Below are 14,671 nucleotides of genomic sequence, written 5' to 3'. Positions count from 1 at the left end.
CAACCCAGTCCCAGAACTAGAACCCGGCGACGAGAAGCGCCGAATCGTCCACCAAGAATCGACGACTAGAAGCACCGAACACAACCCAGATGGAGTCGCCCAAGGAGAATTGACGGCAAGAATCAGGTACCAAGCTCTGATACGATGTTAGATTAATTCAGAATTCAAGACGAAGAAATAGCTTTTGAGATTTCTTGAGAAAAACCGTCCCTTACATGCTGCCCTCTTCTCAATATATATACAAATTGAAAATTGGCTTCACAAGGAAATTAAATCCTATATATGCTATACAATCCCTAAGAATATAAAAAATATAAATATGGAAAGATCTTTATTGTTATATACGGTAACATAGCTCCCATTATGAATGACTAATACATCACTCATCATAGCAGAGGGCATTGAAGCAATGCAGTACAAGGAAGGAAACCGCTCCCTCAGTGGTTGGTATCCCACCAACAATCATCCCAAAATCTAATATCATTACCATTCCCCACCACAAAATTCAGTTTGTCCCGAATATCACTCCATCCCCCATCAGATATACCTCCACAAGCTCACCCCATAAGAACCACGACCCTCAACCGTACACCAACCCACCTCCATCACACCATACGTCACCCTAATGATTTTCTCTCCAAAAGCTTTCCCTCTTCACTCCGCCACGACCACTTACCCAATAAGACTATTAAACAAAATAAGACTCCTCACTCCAAGGCCCCCCATCCTCATAGGCAAACAAACACTACCCCAATTAACCAAATGAAGTTTCCTCTCCTCTCCCAACCCTGCCCATAGAAATTTCCTTTGAAGTCTCTCTAACCTGTTTGTCACTGCAACTGGAATAGGAAACAACGAAAAAAATAAATAGGGAGATTGGAGAGTCGATTTAATGGGAGTAAGTCTGCCTCCCTTAGAGAGATACATATGCCTCCTCTCCATCCTTTCCACAATACCATTCCAAATGTGTACTTTTAAACCATGCCCTTAGCGGGAGCCCTAGGTATGACATGCGAAACTATGCAACCTTACAACCCAAAATGCCAGCCAACTCCTCCACGTTAACGACCTCTCCTACTAGAATAGCCTCATATTTCCCCAAATTGATCTTCAAGCCAAACACCACTTCAAAGCATAGGAGCAAATAACAAATGGGACACCAATAAGTGCCCCGAACCCTCTCCACAGCTTTTTCATCCATTCTACTAGCAGTGGAGACAATGGATCCCCTTGCCTCAGTCCTCCACTGCTCTGAAAATAACCCTCAGGTGTTCCATTGATCAAAACTGAGAACGAAAACGTAGAAGTACAAAACTGAATCCACTTGCACCACTTATCCCCAAAACCACATCGCCTAAGCATATACAAGAGGAATCCCCAGTTCACATGATCACAAGCCTTCTGAATATCGAGCTTAGATAGCATTCCTGGAACCTTCAGACACAATCTTGAGTCCATGTATTCATTCACTATAACTACAGAATCCAAAATCAGGCGCCCTTTTACAAAAGCATTCTAAAACTTAGATACTACTTTCCCAATCCCCAAAGCAACATCGCCTAAGCATATACAACAGGAATCCCCAGTTCACATGATCACAAGCCTTCTGAATATCGAGCTTAGACAGCATTCTTGGAACCTCTAGACACAATCTTAAGTCAATGTATTCATTCGCTATAACTACAGAGTCCAAAATCAGGCGCCCTTTTACAAAAGCATTCTGAAACTTAGATACTACTTTCCCCAGCATCTTTAATCTGTTAGCCAGATCTTTCGCAATAATCTTATACACCCTATTGACTGGGCTAATAGGGCAAAAGTCCTTAATATCAGTCGCACCCGACTTCTTAGAGATTGCACAATAAATGTAGTGTTGGAACTTTTCAGGAACCTGCCACGTTCAAAAAAATAAGAACATTCATAATATCCGCTCGCACCACTTCCCAACAGGCCTTGTAGAATGAAAAGGAGAAGTCGTTCGGTCCAGGGGCCTTGTCATCATTCATACTAAACACTATACCTCCTTAACTTCATCCTTCCCAAATGGTCTCTCTAACCAACCGGCATCCTCCTCCATGATGTAGAAAAATTCAATCCCTCCAACTCTGACCTCCACTCAAACTGCTCCTGATAGAGATTCTGATACAAGCTGCTAGCTAGAATCCAATATCCTGCGGTTAACCCCATCGACCTCCAATACTGTAATGGAATTATTGTGCCTATTACAATTACCGACTGTGAAAAAACTTAATGCACTTATCTTCCTCTTTCAACCACGTGACCCTAGATTTCTGGCGCCAACCAATCTCCTCCATCTTCACCAACCTCTCCAACTCTTCTCTTAATAATCTACGTCTCTCCTCCTCCCCAGCCAACCCTCTGCTCTTCTCCCGCTTATCCAATTCTTCTATGTCTGAAAGACACTGCATTTTACAACAATTCACATAGCCCACAACCTCCTCATTCCATCTCTTTAAATCCCCGTTCAAAGCCCTCAACTTCTGATCCAACACATAACTAGAAGATCGCGTGACTTGATAAGATGCCCACCAAGTCTGTAAGCGCTCCCCAAAACCTTCAACTTTCAACCACATCTTCTCCCTCCCACTCTCCACAAATCAAGAGCCTGTCAATACGAGAGAGGACAAGTTGGTCCCGATTAGATGACCAGGTAAAATCCCCTTCAATCATGGGCATATCCACCAACATATTTTCCCTAATGAAATCTGAAAAATCCTCCATAGCCATGGGGACGAAACTGAAGTTTAGCACTGCTTATCATCCTCAGACAGATGGACAATCAGAAAGAACCATCCAAACTCTGGAAGATATGTTGAGGGCATGTGTTTTGGATCTTGGAGGTAGTTGGGAGACACACTTGCCTTTAGTGGAGTTTGCTTACAACAATAGTTTTCAGGCCACTATAGGTATGGCTCCATACGAAGCTCTTTATGGTAGGAAGTGCAGATCCCCTATCCATTGGGATGAGGTTGGAGAGAATAGAATTTTGGGTCCTGAAATTATTGAACGAACAGTTGGGGTAGTTGATAAAGTTAGAGCTAGAATAAAGACAGCACAAGACCGACAGAAAAATTATGCAAATCGTAGGAGAAAGGATTTGGAATTTAGTGTGGGCGACAAAGTTTTCCTTAAAGTAGCACCCATGAAAGGTATATTGAGATTTGGCAAGAAGGGAATGTTGAGACCGCGATTTATTGGACCTTTCGAGATCCTTGAAAGGATTAGTGTTGTAGCTTACCAACTTGCCTTACCACCTGAACGTGCAGCAGTGCATAACGTGTTTCATATATCGATGCTCAAAAAATATGTTCATGACCCCAATCATGTAATAAGTTATCAAACATTGAACGTACAAAAGGACTTGTCATATGAAGAAACTCCGACGATGATTTTGGATAGAAAAGTGCATCGGCTAAGAAATAGAGAAGTTCCCCTGGTCAAGTTCCAATGGCAAAATCATGGACCCGATGAGCCAACTTGGGAGAAAGAAAATGAGCTTAAAACCAAGTATCCAGAACTCTTCGTTTAACCAAGGTAAATTTCGAGGACGAAATTCTTTTAAGTAGGGGAGATTGTAACGCCCCGAAAATTTTAGAATAAAAGGGTATATTATTATTTTTATATATTTTGGAAAATTGAGGACTAAAACGAAATATATTTTAAATTCATATTTTAGTTGGGCCAAATAAGTAAGTATCGATAGAATGAGATTTTATTTATCAATATTGGGCTCGTTGGATAGCCCGTAATTAATTACATATGTTAGTCTTGAGGAAAAGTTGATATGAATAAGTTAAACCCAAGATATCGAAGTTTAAAGAAGTTGTAGTTTATTATAAATTAGTATGGATTCTATTTGAATTTAAAGTGTTGGCCACTTCCCGTAGGAATATATATATATATATATAATTTTGGAAAATGTGTGAATATAGGAATTTTCCTTTTTGTTGCCTCACTTTTATAACGTGTACTTTTGATAAGATTTGGTGTGAAGGACAAATATGGGAAATTGGTGAGTGAAATGCTGAATTCTTGTCTGCACACATTCTGGAAAATTGACAACTTTCATCAATTAAAAGTGCAAATAATGGTACACGGCAATCATGGTCCTATACTATCAATGTTTCAACCATCATTGGCTTGAAATTAAGCAAATTGTCGTGTTTGACTGTGAAACGACTTTCAAACGTGCAAAATTTAAAGACACGCATTGAGTCATTTTATGGAAAATACGTGATTTTAGAATATAATATAAATATTATGGATAAAAATTATGATATGTTTTATTTATTCAAAAACGTACATACACACGGGACATCAGAGAAAGATTGTGGAACGTGGGAATTATTTCTTTTTTGCTAGAAAACTCTTTTAATCAATCGAGGTAGGATATTGAGGTGCAAAGTTTTTTGTCTCGTTTAATTATTATTCTTACATGTTGATAAATTTTATGCTCATGAAAGTTAATGATATGATATGATGTTCTATGATATGAATGATATGGTCATTCCGGTACAATGATATGATATGATACGATATGTTATGAGCTCTTATCGGATTTTAAAGATATGAGACGGTATGATATTCTGATACATGTGTTTAAAATTTTTATTCGGGATTGCACCATTAAAATTTTTACATCCTACTGAATATTCCCATATACTCACCCTTTTTCTCTACACCTCACAGGGTAGATCGGGTTATGTCGGAGCGTGGTGGTTCGTTGGTGTGTTGGTGCCTTGTTTCGCTGGTTAAAGATCTAAGTTAGCACGTAATTTAATTTATTTTAAATTTATTGCAATGAACATTTATTTATAAATAAATTTTCGTATATGTTTATATGCAAATGGATATATGTAGTCTGCATTTTAAAATAAAATTTCGAATTAAACATTATTATTTTTTATTTCACTACTAGTATTCTTATAAAAATGACTGGGTATGCTTTTACTATTTGGTTCATGTTAAAGATAATCTTTGTGTAAATTATGTGACATTCCCAAAATTAATGAAAACGTATTGTCTAAGCAACGTCACATCACTTTTTTTTATATGACTGCTTGGGTAGATTTAAATGTTGGTGAATGACAGTCACTATACATGCTGTGAGTACCTATTTATTTTGAATTAATTTGTGGCTTCCGTTTTCCATGCATACCAAATTTAAATTGAACGTGCAATAATTGTAAAAGCAATTTATCACGTTACTTGTGTCGAGATTCAGTGATAATTATTACGCGTTCATAAGAAATCAAAGGATTTAAAAATAAATATAAAAAAAATTTGTAGCGAATTAAATTATGATGATTTGGCACGTTACATTATTGACTTACAGTATACTTTTGTATAATCTTTTTCAGCTTCTGCCTGGTTCTTTTAGAGGTTTCTGCATTCCAGTGGATCTCAACACGATCCCAGCGGCACAATTTAAGGACTTCTTTCAACTCGGTCTCAATATTTCTTCTACTAGCTTCGATGCGTTCCAAAATTCTGAAAACACCAGAAACATTTACTTTTGATATAACCTGAAAATAAAAAACTCGAGCGACCTATTAAGATGTATATAAATTTCACAATTGTTGGCAACAGAGAACTTACAGTGGCAAGAATTGCACATAGAAGCCAAATGTGTTGTAGAGAACTTTCACATTCTCTGCATGGTGAGGGTTGCATAATTTAATGCAAATTAGCATCTCAACTTTACGAAATCATTGGTGGAACAGTTTAATACAATACAAAATGAGAAAAGGCATGCTTTCAGTTTTATCCGATGAAGAATTAACTGCTTTTCCAGTATCTAATTTAACATGTAGCCAAAGCACAAAATATTCTGCTATACCGAGAATAAGACCCCCGGCTCAAACCATTACTAATTTGTCCATGGAAAGCATGGAGTAATTGAAGACGCTTTTTAAATTCACCAATGCTGGACATCTGAACAAACTCTTCCAAGCTGCATGTTCATTTTTCATTAGACATTCGTGACAGTAAGTTGATTAGAAATCTTTATTAACTACGCTGAATTTCAGTAGAGAAAAGTTAATGCAAGCCTTTGAATTGTAGATAGATTGTATTCATCAATATCATTATCAGCAGCATGTCTATGTTGAAGAACAGAATATAATGGAAACCATAACCGCATAAAATTGTAAAAGGTTAAGAACTCATATGATAGGAGCATATCACACGAGAAACAATTGATTGCATTTAAAAATCCTGAAGATCGAAAATTTAACAGGCAATTGATTGCATCAACTAAATCTTAAAATTTAAAATTAAAAGGGGTCTATCGAGAAACACACAATCCAGTTCTACCTTTGGTTGTGCACTACAGATAATGTATTGCATTACTATAGAACTGTGCAAATTGTTAGTTTAAGCATTAAGAATAATGTATAGCACCCAGTCCTCTCTTCAGAACACATATTAATTGTGTATTTATATTATAAGGATCCTCCAACAAGGAATACACTCTGTAGATTGAAACCTAGATAACTTTACAACGGTCAAATAGAATTCAAATTCATACCAGGCACACTGAAACTATAACCATTGTGAATGTGTCTGTATCATTTTGAGATACCCCGTAGGCTTCCTATCTATGTTGGATGTATTAATATGTCAGTTTGACAAAATTAGGTTTCTTCAACTAGGATCTATATTCTAGCAGGAAAATAAAATGTGAGGAAAAGACCAATGTTACCTTCGCAGCATTCATCTCAAACTGTAACTGAAGTTCATCCAGCAAAGCAGGCCAAGATTCGAACTCCAACTTATGCCATGAGGACGCCAGCATGAGAATTGGGTCCAATTCATCTAAAGGAAAATATTTGAGGATAAGAAACAGATTTACTCGTATTCCATCACAGACAACCATATGCAGTAAAAGGTTAATTGCTTACCCCAGAGAGGGAATTTTGCAACAGTTTCCTGTAAAATTTGCACCCGGTTAAGAAGGAACTGCAACCCCGAGAGAACCTTCAACGGAAAACAAGACGAGTTAGGTATTTAGGTATTGCAACAAGCATATCCTGCTGTGAACCATAAAATATCATATCAGCACAAGCAGATAGCTAAATTCAAGGATACTAAGTTCCCTTGGCAAATAATGATTTTAGTTTTCTGATTATATATTTTAACTGACAAGGTGGAAACCAGGGAAGGAAGGTAGTAAGGTGGCGGTAAGAAAAATTATAACTTCAACTAGTTTCGACTCAAAAGTCTGACAGCAAGAGTATCATAAGAAACAAAGAAAACATAGAAGAACATAAATTGGGTTAAGACCCTGATATATTATATTTTTGGTATCACAGAAAAAGCAATAGGATGTACAGCACATTATTTGCTCATTTTAGTTCCACCCATAAAATGCTTTTAAAAGGTAAATTAAATCTCAAAAACCTTACGCTTGTAGTAGACAATCTACCTTGGCGAGAGGAGTGCTCAATGGTAGAGCCAATATCATTTCAATTACATCCAAGATTTTCTGAAGAGCAGGATGATCATCCCATTCGTTCAAAAGCACGAGAATTCGGCGCTTAAGAATCATAACAGGCTCCACCAATTTAACCATCATGGATGAATTTGGATCCTAAACAAGAATCAAAGAGAAAAGAAGTTAATAAGTGATCATTTTCAAGTGTAAACAAGCAAATGTAAAAAGACAAAGGCATTTTACAAAAGACAAACCTTGTAAAAATTGTACGTGTGAGTTAATTTGTGAGACAATTTAAACTTGTGATCATGCTCTATACAGAGGCGAAGTAAGTGTTCTGGCGTAACCTTAGCATCGAAACGAGAGGAGAATAAACCTTTTAAATCTGGAAATTGAAAGGAATGAGAAATTTTACCTAAACAAAATTAAAAAAAAAAAAATTAAAAAAATTGATAAATAGGAGACACGCCTTTAATCATTTGAACTCCCAAAGTATATGAGCCAAGGAAGGAAGATAATCTGTCCAAATCAGACACGTGCATATTTCCAGGCTGAACAGGAAAAGCAATGATAGTTATTGTTTCTTAAATGAAAGCTCAGATTGATGACAGAAAAATGTTAAGAAATTGCATGTTAAATGAGTCCAATACAGAATTAATGAATGTAAAATCTATCTTCAATAAGTTTATTGTACGGCAGACATACAATTGTGGAGCCTTTCGGCAACACTATTGAGCACATCCATGCTCAAAGAAGATGAATTCAATATGCTCATTAAGCTTAAGAGTAACGACGACGTATATGTTTCCCAGAACTTATAAATGACTTTGCTTCGGAAAGGCAAGATATTTGTGAGGGTCCCGTAAACAAGATGCGTAATAGAAACTCTTCACTTTTCCAGCATTATTTAAAGGTTAAGGAACACCATGATTTTTAGCTATTCACACACATCACACTGAGATTAGAACAATCTAAGTAGAAACAAGATTTGATGTCCTAATCTTTTATGAATTAACCAGGATTAACGAATGTAAAATCTATCTTCAATAAGTTTATTGTACGGCAGACATACAATTGTGGAGCCTTCCGGAAACACCATGAGCACATCCATGCTCAAAGACTGAAGAATTCAATATGCTCATTAAGCTTAAGAGCAATGACAACGTATATGTTTCACAGAACTTATAAATCACTTTCCTCCAGAAAGGAAAGATACTTGTGAGGGTCCCAACAACAAGACGCGTAACAGAAACTCTTTACTTTTCCAGCATTATCTAGAGGGCAAGGAACACCATGATTTTAGCTAATTCACACACGACACTGAGATCAGAAAAATCTAAGTAGAAACAAAATTCGAAGTCCTAATCTTTTATGAATTAACTAGTATTTTTCTATAGATCCCTCATTCCGCTATTTGATAAGCTCGACTTGCTCCTACTTAATAGCTCAGCAAAAGTTAATTACGAGAGCATGCCACAAATATTGATCACATACAATTTTATTAAAAATAATAACAAGTTTCTTATGAAGTTTAGCACTATCTTTTTTTTTGAAAGGTTAAGTATAGCACAATCTTATAGAGGAAAGGTCTTTCACAGGCATCAAGATAAATTATTATTAGAGAATGTTAGTGTGTGCTGATGTGTGTGTGCATTGATATTGAAAGATCAGGTATACAGCAGTTAAGAGCTTTGTCTAGCCCTTGTTTGGCCCCCATTTTCTAAAACTCATTTTTAACCACACATTCTCCTAATAAATAATTTTGCAGGTGGACCCATAGCTTTTCCCACTTTTTAACCACACATTCTACAAAAAAATAAAAAATAAAAATTATATATTTTTTCACAAAACCTATTCTAAAGAAAAATCCCTACCAAACACAAGCCTGTAAGCTAGTAAAACTTGTGTTTGAATCATGTCAGGCGAATTTATACTAAGCTATTAAAAATTTATGCTGGAATCAGGTAAGGTGAATTTGAAGTGAACTTACATTTCGAACAAGGTCCAGTGAACCAAATAACTGATTGTGAACCTGGACCAAGTCATTCAAATTGAATTCCACTGTGGAATCCCAATCTTCCTCCAAACTTTCATGTTCCTCGTCAGCTTTGGTCTACAAACACAGTTACAGACACTGTCACACACTATATTGCTATACACACCTAATATACATCCACGTACACGTACACATTTCCATGACCACACAGGGCATGAGACTAGGCAATGTTAACTTTTCAACATGTTCTTCAGAAAGCATTTCTTCCCATTCGGAGAAGCTTTCGTTTGGAAGCAAACTTGCTAGGTTTGAGATATCAATTTCAATAATGCTCTCGATCTTAAATGCACGTGTCTTGAACTTGAACTGTTGTGCTTGGTTATCTTCTCTAGCTTTCACTTTGAGTTTCATATGCATCCATTCTCTAGCAAACTTATCAAAGATCTCATCCAAAAGCTGACAAAGTTTATAGTACAACGTTATTTTAAGATGGCTGATGTGAGAGAATGGTCAAATTTCATGTAGTAAGTCCTCACCTTGAAGGTAGCATAATCCAGAAAACGTGCATCGGCAACAGAATGTTTGATTTGTGCTAGAACATTCTGATAAATGGAAATTCTAAGTTGCGAGGTCAAGACCTAATGTAAAGTAGTAGAAGAAAGATTACAAACGCAATTCACAAGAAGCCAAGGACAACATAGAAGTCTTGTTGCATACCAGGCTTTAAAACAAAGGAAAGTCATTGCAATCAGAATTACTAACCGTTCTATTGTTAATGGAATTTTTTGTGAAACCAATTATTTTCTCTAGCAAATTCAAATTTACAGCACCAATGCTTGTTGGCAATTCAATATCACTGGATGACAGTTTGGCCTGCTTATTGTCAACATTGATAGAAACAGTTCTCGCTGCACAGCCTCGAGGGAATCTCATGAAAGTATAAATTGTGCGCTGCCAATAAACTTCAAGTGTCAAGTGCAAACGGCTAAGGGAAAACAAAATAAAAAGTAGGAAAATGGATCACTTATTTACCAGAACCATCTCCATATCGTGCTCTCCAATATATTCAAGATACTTTTTGGACAATAAACTAGAAAGTATCAGTGATAAGCCAAATTTCATTTCGTAAATTGCAACTTGAACAGGTTGAACGACATCAACATACGAAGAGTACACATTTGACAAGCGCTCAATAAAGCACGAAGCTGTCACCTGAGATACAAGGACATTAAAGAAAAAGAAACCTTGAGATAGGAAATTATACACTTTGCACGCTATTGCATCTAAAGACAAAACAATTTACTGATCTAAATGATGGCAAACAAATTATACCTGCCAATTTTTTAATTGGTCGGTAACCTTTTCTATACGCATGCTTTTGACATTCATGATCCAATCAATAGAACTTGAAACCAACTTACGGAAATCATCACACTCACGCTTCAACTCCCCATATTTTCCTGGATCGGAGCGGAATGAAATCTGACATAAGAGCAAACAAAATTAGGTGGGTGCAAGTATCTCCTTTGTGTATAAAGAAAATAATAAATATTTAAACGATTTTCAATGCAAACAGATTTAGTAAACTGAATGGACAAAGAAACATGAAACCTGAAAAGAATTTAAGTGTCTTCATGTGATATGAGAGTAATTGTCTATGTGAATACAATTTACAAATAGTTGATGTCATTAACTAATAAGCAAACAGCTTCTTTATTTTATAAACAGTGCCCATGGAAGTAGATAAAAACAATCTAAAAAACAATTTTATTACAGATAAAAATAAAATAAAAATTAAAAAAAAAAAAAATTAGTGTAAAATTATAAACCATCAGGAAAATAAATACTTATCCTGAAGTTTTAAATATCCACATCCAGAATCTCATTTCCAATAATTGTCTCAAAGAATGAAAACAGATTCTAAAAGGAGTAGAATTTAAACTAATATCCTCACTCTTTAAACATACATTTCCTTATTGGAAGTAACAATGTCACAAGTATCAATGAATTTTAGACCAAATGTAAGACAGGTAAAATGACTAAAGGACTTCAGTTAACTTATCTTCCAGAATTTGTCTATCAAATCTTTATCAACCTACAAAGATCATACATGGATTAAACAATGTCAGACAGGTAAATGACTCCAGGACTTCAATTAACTTATGTTCCAGAGTTTGTCTATCAAATCTTTATCAACCTACAAAGATCATTTATGGATTAAACAAGTGCCATTCCCCCAGCTCTTAACAAGGAAAATAAGCGAACCACTGACACTGGGAAGGAGTGTCTGGAGAACAAAGAGCATCAACCCAGAATCACAAATCCACATAATATTAAAATGCCCAAAAATATTAGTTACAGGCATGACATAAGTGATCTGCTGTGTTCGTAGATTCCAACATGATGGCCACATCAAGAATAAGGACACTTACATCAAATTTATACACTTTGGTTGATACTTCATTGTTGTCAACAATGCATTGGATGAAAAATCTAGTTAAAATTTAAACTGTCCAATTGGTTAATGACACGTGGCAAAGTGCAAACCAAAATGTACACCAAATTGTAAATGTAGCAAGGTTCCAAGAATAATTTCAAGCAAAAAAAGAGATTCAGTATAACACTTTGGAAAGAAGCTCATGAACCTTTCTTCGCAGCCTTCTCTGCTCAGCATTGAGATTTTCCAACAACTTCACTTTGTAATTATTAGCATCTTTCTCACTACTTCCTGCTAAATGGACACACTCTTCCCTTACCTGTAAAGATGCAGTATTAATACATATCTGAGTAGAAACAACAATATGAGCTATGAATTAACCAGACTAGATTAACCTACAAGCCCAAGGATTTGTACTTCATAATGATTGCAAGGAAAACGCAAACCTCCTTTTAAGTTTTGTCATGCAACCAGCAATTCACAAGTTAGTGCTTGCCCCCAGTCAGTTTTCATTTTTGGGCAACAAATTACTAGTATATTGTTCAATTACATTTGACAAATACATCCACACAACATTATAAATGATAAATAAATATTCAACAGAATCAATCTTTAGCTTATAAGATAAACATATATTTTCAAAACTGGTTCCCAAAATCAAAACAAATAACCAACGATTTCAAAAATTGATGAAAAAAAGGACAAAATACATAAAGTACCAATAAAGCACAAGGAAAACATTCCTACACATACGTGTGTTATATACATGTGTGTGTGTGTGTATATATATGTGTGTGTGTGTGTGTATAAAGAAGAGTGACCTTTGTTCACATTCATTTTAGCTGCTCATGTGCATGTAGGTGACATGACATATGAAACATCAGAACAAATTGAGGTTTTGCATGAACATTTTGAGAAGCAGACAGAGTCAAATGTAGAGTGATCACAAAGATAGAATGAAACTATTCTGTGCATCATCAGTAGATAATCAGGAAACGCCATGCCCTCAACCATACAGAGATTGGCAAATGGATTTTCCTAATCTCTCTCTAAATTGGAGAGAGGCAATAACGGATTTCCACCTTCACTTTTTTAAGATTTAACTAACTACTTCAGAGTATACACTCACAAACCAGCTAATGATAGACAGTCTCAATCTCACGATATCAGCACTTCAAATCCAGATGTACTTAAACGTGTGTGCATAGTTGACACACATGAACGTGCATGATAAAAGTGTGTGTTGATTGAAAAATTCACCTGAATTTCGACCTCAAGGGAAGTAATCTTTTCCATCAATTGAGAATACTTAATTGAGTATTTTACAGTCGGGTCCAAATCGTCGCAGCAGGTCAAAAGATTATAACGTAAACCCCCAATTTGTAACCAAGCACATCAGAGTCTTCGCACAATGTCTACAGGTACAAGGTAAATGTGAAGAAATAATAAAATTGAGAATTAAATCAAAAATTGGAAAACCTCCAAGCACTAGTAGTTGGTATATCTGCACTCACCAGTAGATGAGCGTACAGGATAAAGTTCACCAAGCAATTGCTCAATAAATGTATCGATCAAGGAAGTGAATATGGGGTGGTTTGATGACGCAAGAAGGGAAACCAGGGCCTTTATAGTTTCCTGCTGTGACATGAAAGTAAGCATCAAAACAGCGAAATAAACAATAGGAACAGAAAAATGCTATCCAAGTCACTTGTGATTCAAGAAACTGGATAACACATATACAGCAAGCAAATAGATCAAGTGTTTTTTTTTTTTTTTAATAATGATAAACACACGACCTCTAGTTCCCATTTAGAGTTGAGCAACTAAAACAAAAAATTATCACAAACTTCTCTTTTTTTCTGAAACCAAATATCACATTAAAATGAAAAACGGTAGGAAAGATATGTACCGTATTCTTTATTTCCTTGATAGACTGGAAAGCAGACTTGATTTTAATTTGGCATCCTCGAAAGATTTTTTGTGCGCATAAACAATCTACAAGTACAGGTAGAGAAAACAGAAAAATGAAAGATTAGAATTGCCAAATTCATGATTTGGCCATTAAAGATGCATATTACTTGTCAAAGAAGGGGAAAAAACCTGCTGGAAGAGAGATCGTGCAGCAGAAAGAAGTAAAGCGTATGCATGATTCTTATTTTCAGAACTTTACCAGAGACTACGGGAAGCAACTCTAAGCTTGAAGCTGTGGAGTGGATAATCTCTGATAGAGAATCTATTTTGCCTGAGATTTACAAATCAATAAAATTTTATATCTCCATAAATATACAAACAAGTAACACAGCACTATCTTCAATGTGGATGAGCATAACACTAAATGATGTGGCATCTCTTATTTGCTAACCAAGGTTTAAGATTATAATGATTTGGACATGGCTACACCTTGGGGGAAAGGGAAGGTTCAGGAATGGGCTTTGTGTAAAGACGAGCATAAATGATATAGAATTCTCGAGACACAGTTAGCTAGCAAGGTGTCCAAGTGCTGTCCACCTTGGCACTGCCTTCCACAACTGACTCTACCCTCCAACAGTGGTTTTTCCTCTTCATCAGCGTTTTACTCTTCAAAGTTTATCAAGATTTCTGCGTACTTCTAATATTATTTGGCTGATATACTTTGATGGATGCCGGTATTTACTGTTACCTAATTTAGCTTGAATTTAACTGGGAAAAGTTTAGAATTCCCCCTTTTAAGGTCTCAAGTTGGCTTGAATATGATAATTATACTGAAATTTTGTTGTCTTTGTGCAATTTGCTATTCATGATA

At 35.9% G+C, this 14,671-nt stretch overlaps 1 protein-coding gene across 1 annotated transcript in view; it reads right to left on the bottom strand.

The window, feature by feature from the left end:
- Nucleotides 1-5,265: 5,265 nt before the first annotated feature.
- LOC111405803 (midasin-like) overlaps nucleotides 5,266-14,671 on the bottom strand; it is a 34,314-nt gene continuing 24,908 nt past the window's right edge. The window contains 20 exon segments of the mRNA XM_023034861.1: nucleotides 5,266-5,511; nucleotides 5,620-5,688; nucleotides 5,861-5,974; nucleotides 6,051-6,157; nucleotides 6,725-6,837; nucleotides 6,924-6,999; nucleotides 7,448-7,612; nucleotides 7,711-7,841; nucleotides 7,926-8,007; nucleotides 9,447-9,569; nucleotides 9,687-9,908; nucleotides 9,989-10,090; nucleotides 10,215-10,403; nucleotides 10,485-10,664; nucleotides 10,785-10,934; nucleotides 12,098-12,208; nucleotides 13,150-13,286; nucleotides 13,404-13,527; nucleotides 13,810-13,884; nucleotides 13,990-14,131. Coding sequence (XP_022890629.1) covers nucleotides 5,343-5,511; nucleotides 5,620-5,688; nucleotides 5,861-5,974; nucleotides 6,051-6,157; nucleotides 6,725-6,837; nucleotides 6,924-6,999; nucleotides 7,448-7,612; nucleotides 7,711-7,841; nucleotides 7,926-8,007; nucleotides 9,447-9,569; nucleotides 9,687-9,908; nucleotides 9,989-10,090; nucleotides 10,215-10,403; nucleotides 10,485-10,664; nucleotides 10,785-10,934; nucleotides 12,098-12,208; nucleotides 13,150-13,286; nucleotides 13,404-13,527; nucleotides 13,810-13,884; nucleotides 13,990-14,131 — 2,581 coding nt within the window. The 3' untranslated portion in view covers nucleotides 5,266-5,342.

Source organism: Olea europaea, chromosome 1, assembly GCF_002742605.1.
Source record: "Olea europaea var. sylvestris chromosome 1, O_europaea_v1, whole genome shotgun sequence".
Lineage (NCBI taxonomy): Eukaryota > Viridiplantae > Streptophyta > Magnoliopsida > Lamiales > Oleaceae > Olea > Olea europaea.
Note: the sequence above shows the minus strand (reverse complement) of the source record. Positions and strands in the feature narration are given on the sequence as shown.